Source organism: Lottia gigantea (genome assembly GCF_000327385.1).
Source record: "Lottia gigantea unplaced genomic scaffold LOTGIsca_2, whole genome shotgun sequence".
In the NCBI taxonomy this organism is placed as follows: domain Eukaryota; kingdom Metazoa; phylum Mollusca; class Gastropoda; family Lottiidae; genus Lottia; species Lottia gigantea.
This window is the reverse complement of record NW_008708400.1, coordinates 985,560-990,257: the sequence shown is the minus strand read 5'-3', so window position 1 is coordinate 990,257 and position 4,698 is coordinate 985,560. Positions and strand designations below refer to the sequence as shown.

The window sequence follows — 4,698 nt, the reverse complement described above, 5'->3', positions numbered from 1 at the left end:
TTGGTAGTAATAATTACAACACCACCTAGGTTATATCATTATAACATCAACTTGACAGAAGAATCATAATACTAATTTGATAGTAATATACTAGATTGACATTATTTTAAAAGCTGTAAGAGATAAAGGATTGCTACAATAAAACGTTATAAACTGAAAATATGACTATCACAGATATGAAATGAAAAAAGAAAAATAGGGATAAACATATAGATGGATAGATAAATAGATGAAATGCTAAGTAGTAAGTGATATTGTATCATTGTGAAGATTAATTTGATTAAGAACACAAAGATTATATGAATTTGATTGTTTACAGGTGTTTTAAGCCCAGCATCTACCAGTACTGATACAGAGAGTGCTCCGTCAGAGAACGATTCTACATTAGACGGTACGTCATATAGTTATAAACCTCTAACCGAGTGTGTCAACTCCACAGACCAGACGAGCTCGATTTCTTGCACATGAAAATAACCCTCATATGTAACTCAATTCTAACTACAACATCGAGTTTCCCGATAACAATTTTCGTCAGGTTGGAATTGTTGTCATTAATTTCACACGACGTAATAGAAAGTTCGTGGAAAATTCCAACTCAGAAGTCGCCATTAGCATACAACATTTTGTTCTTTAAATATTTCTATGAAATCTGTCATAAGCGTAACTGATTGAAATTTAAGGTTACATTGCAAAAGATACTTACTGCACCTCTCGGTGAAATTCACATTTGCCGCTAAAATTGGGGTCGTGGGCTTAAATAATATCCAAATTACGAATACTGGAAAGATGTGCCTTGTTATCACAAATTATATAATTTATTTGCAGACACGGAAATAGATATGCAGGAAGGAGTTCCTGGAAACAGAATAGAAAGATTTGATTATCCAGTAAATAATTATTATGATGAATCTATGAGATTGAAAGCAGCTGGTTTACTAAAGAAATCCGAGCCAGGTAAAAAAAACGGCGTAAAAGACTCTTTACATTGCATTTTACAGCTACCGTAATGATAAGAAAAACTTACCAAGTGTTCAATTATCAAAGACTGCCAAAATGTCATCTTTTTATGTATTCATGTGATCGTTTTCCATTCTCCAACACCACATTGGCGGAGTTTTTGTCATTTCCATGGCAATCTACGGGCGACATGTGCGTCACAACATACGGAAACTAACGACCTTGTCACTGTGCCATCCTCGGCGCCCAGAGGTATTGTGTATATATTTATATTAGTGCACGATTTTTGTCGCACAAAGCAAGGAAGCTGAAAAGGGTACTAGGCTACCTCTATGGACCAAATTAATTTTTAATTTTCGCTCAAAGTTGGCGAATAAGAGTATAGATTACTCAGTTGACTAACCTGGTGTCACAACTATACGATATAATCCCTGTATCATTCGATAAATCCATTAAATAAGGTTATTATTGAAAGAGTCTGCTAAGCATGTTTCATATCGTCGGGTGACCTGAGGATTTTTACGCTGTTAAATCTGATTCGATTTCCATAATCAATATGACGTCACAAAACAGCTAACCAGCTAAACCACCCTACCTCACCCCAAAAAGAATAAGTAAATGTTAAAATTTTATGCCCTTATTGCCTTGAGTATACATCTCGACTGACGTGTCGTAATGACAAACTGTCATAATATTTTGTATGTATAGATGACAGGTCAAAATAGTACATTAAAGGATTTCAACCCATTTATTTCTACCTTAGAAACGGAGTAAACATTTGAGACGCCATTACTAAAGCGGAAGTTATCAGAGTAGGCCATAACGACGCCTCAGAATCAATTTGCTCGATTATCGTACCGATTTGATTAGGTGCTAGGATACGGAGCCCCTAAGGCGCAATTGTAAACACATTTATTTATTATTTCGTTTAAACGAAATAATAAATAAATATGTTTACAATTGCGCCTTAGGGGCTCCGTACTAGGATAATTGCATTGTTTGCCATAATTGATTTCGATTTGATACAGGATAAATGTTTGTCAGGCGTAATCAAATCAGATTAACTTAGGATAAAAACAACTTGGATTACCTAGACGCCTTTTTCGCCTTAGAAAGCCGATTCACAGAGTTTTTTCAAACTCAAAATTTAGTCCTATTGAAAAATACACAAATTGAAGCTGTAGGACGAATGTAGATGTAGAATCCCTATAAAGGCAGGAATAACACAAGTCTGGTCGGGAAAAAAATCGTCACATTGCAGTAATGGCAATGCTTGTGCTTCATTTCTATCTTTTTGAGCAGTTCAAACTGATTCATAGCGACCACTACTTTTATAACTGTGTCTGACAGCCAAGAGGACTTCCCCAAACTTACTACTTTTAAAGCACGCAACATTTTACCCCCCAAAAAATTATTTATTTTGCAGATTGTCGTTTATTATGGGAATTCATCCATCAACTTCTGGTAGATAGTAAATATAAACATCTTGTCTGCTGGGAAAACACTAATGAATTAGTTTTCCGTATCGTAAACCCAACTGGACTTGCTGAATTGTGGGGCCATCAGAAAAATAGAACTAATATGACGTATGAAAAACTGTCTCGTGCCTTAAGATACTATTATAAAATGAATATAATTAGAAAAGTTCCTGGGAAAAGATTGACTTATAAGTAAGTAGGCCTAAAGAAATTGTTTGGCAGAACTGTCTTAAACCATACCTTTGATCGTGAAGGGATTCAAAGGCATCATCGTACTTTTTATGGAATATTTGGGCATCATGTTACGCTGTCTTTTATTGCTTAGGTATATTGGGGCATCGTTGTAGGCCTAGGCTACTTTGTTTCGGAATGAAAAAAAAACATGGTACTTTGTCTGGGATTATTAAAGGGATAACTATATCATTATGGGGGGAAGCACCCCCTCCCTTGTCTCAGATCACTGCAAATGGAGCTTAGAGCTTATTCTTGAAAATTATAAGGGCGAGGTTCTCCTGGGGTTCGAGATTCTCCCCAGGCCCGTAACTAGTCCCTGGTCCAACGGGGGGTCCAAATGTTGTCAAGGAGGGGCTCAACTATAATATTTCAAGCGATCTGATACCCGAGACAAGACATTTTCTGACTAAAAATCAGCCGCTAATTGCATGTAAAAATAAGTATTTCCACTTGAATCGTTTTTGAAATGCAAAGGAAACGAATTTTTGAAATCTATCATTTCAGTAGAGTTTAATTAATTTTGTGCACGCCCTCAGATGGAAGAAAACCCTTCTATAGCCGCCATTTTGTTTCTCATGAATGGAATGGACCATTCTATACACTACGTCATACAGAGAGTGATCGAGTTATTATTATACATCTATGCCTAAGATAAAGATATAAGAATGGAGTCTCATTTTCGTACTTCAAATGAATATTTTCTCAATTTTTCAGATTTTTACAGCATCCCAGCACAATACGAAAAGGTCAGCGAGGAGCTCGACCACATCCTAAGCCTAGTTTTAATCCATTGAATCAAGATGATAATCTTAGTAAACTGAATATTCCATTTCCAATTCCACGATTGCTTGTGGATCAGTCGCCATCCAAGGATCGTTCTGATCAATCCGTTCCAAATAGTCCTTTAAGCCGTTTATCAGATAGTTCACCACTGTCAAGGATATTTGATAATTCTCCATTATCAAGTCTACATTCCAGTTTCGCTGATATGAGATCGAATTCCTTTGGATATCATATGAGAAAACAAGCAGAACCTGAGCAAGATGAACCCGAGGATTTGTCCGTAAAAAGAGAACCAAGTGACACTCATGTTTATACACAGGAACCTCATTCTGTTGACAATCCATCATTAGTCGCTCAATTTGTTGATCCTGAACATGAAAAAGAAATAAAAATAGAAGTATCGAGCTAAATGTGCTGAATTCCGTTGTGTTTTTGGTATTGTTAGTGGTGTATGTACGTAATGTCACTTTGTGTACCAGTTTTGTTTGACAGTGGATGGATGCTCTGTTCTTTCTCCTTGAATGGCACAGGATACTTGACCCAATCTTTGAAAGGGATATGTGTCACACTATTGGTTTAGTTCCCCAATGGCATTATTTCAAATATAAATCTCTTTTTGCCTTTATGTCGCAAAGTAAATGTTGATAAAGCACTGTGTTTCTGTAAGTCAAGCGATGTTTAAGGTACATTTTCAACAAAAGTAAACCTTACTAGACAAGTAACGAAATGCGGAATTATGATAACAAACAAGACTTTGATCGTCGTCACTTCTAGAGATACATTTTTATCTAATTGTAGACGGAATTCTGATGTACTATCCTTAAAGGGATCCTACGTCTTAGAATACACTCGTCCTGTGGCTAATATTTCTGTTTAATATTGACCATTGGTTAAATAAGAATGCATCCCACACTTTATCAAGTTTGAAAAATCGACAATAAAACTATATTCAGAATTTTTTTTAAAAAAGTGAGCAAGAGATGAATCCAAATTTAAGCAAAATTAAAATTTTATGTTCATCCTAAGAGCTAGTATCCCTTTAAATGAAAATTTTAAGGACTAACATTACTAAATCATTTACTGTTAAACTAGCATCATTTTGTTTCATTAACCGAAAAACTTTGGATAGCGTTTGGAAAATATCGTTCATAGATATTCCGCAATGACTCATTCGAAGTTAATTTTAGATAATTTAAAACACATATAAAAGGAAAAAGAAAATAAGCGTATGTTTTTGGAAAAGACC

The 4,698-nt window shown here is 35.4% G+C and overlaps 1 protein-coding gene across 1 annotated transcript; it reads left to right on the top strand.

Annotated features, from left to right (window-relative positions):
* Nucleotides 1–2,385: 2,385 nt before the first annotated feature.
* Nucleotides 2,386–2,631, top strand: LOTGIDRAFT_104152 (hypothetical protein; the record flags this gene model as incomplete). The annotated part of the gene is made up of 1 exon (XM_009053172.1): nucleotides 2,386–2,631. A coding segment is annotated over one exon (246 nt), but the record flags the coding sequence as incomplete, so codon positions are not given.
* Nucleotides 2,632–4,698: the final 2,067 nt, after the last annotated feature.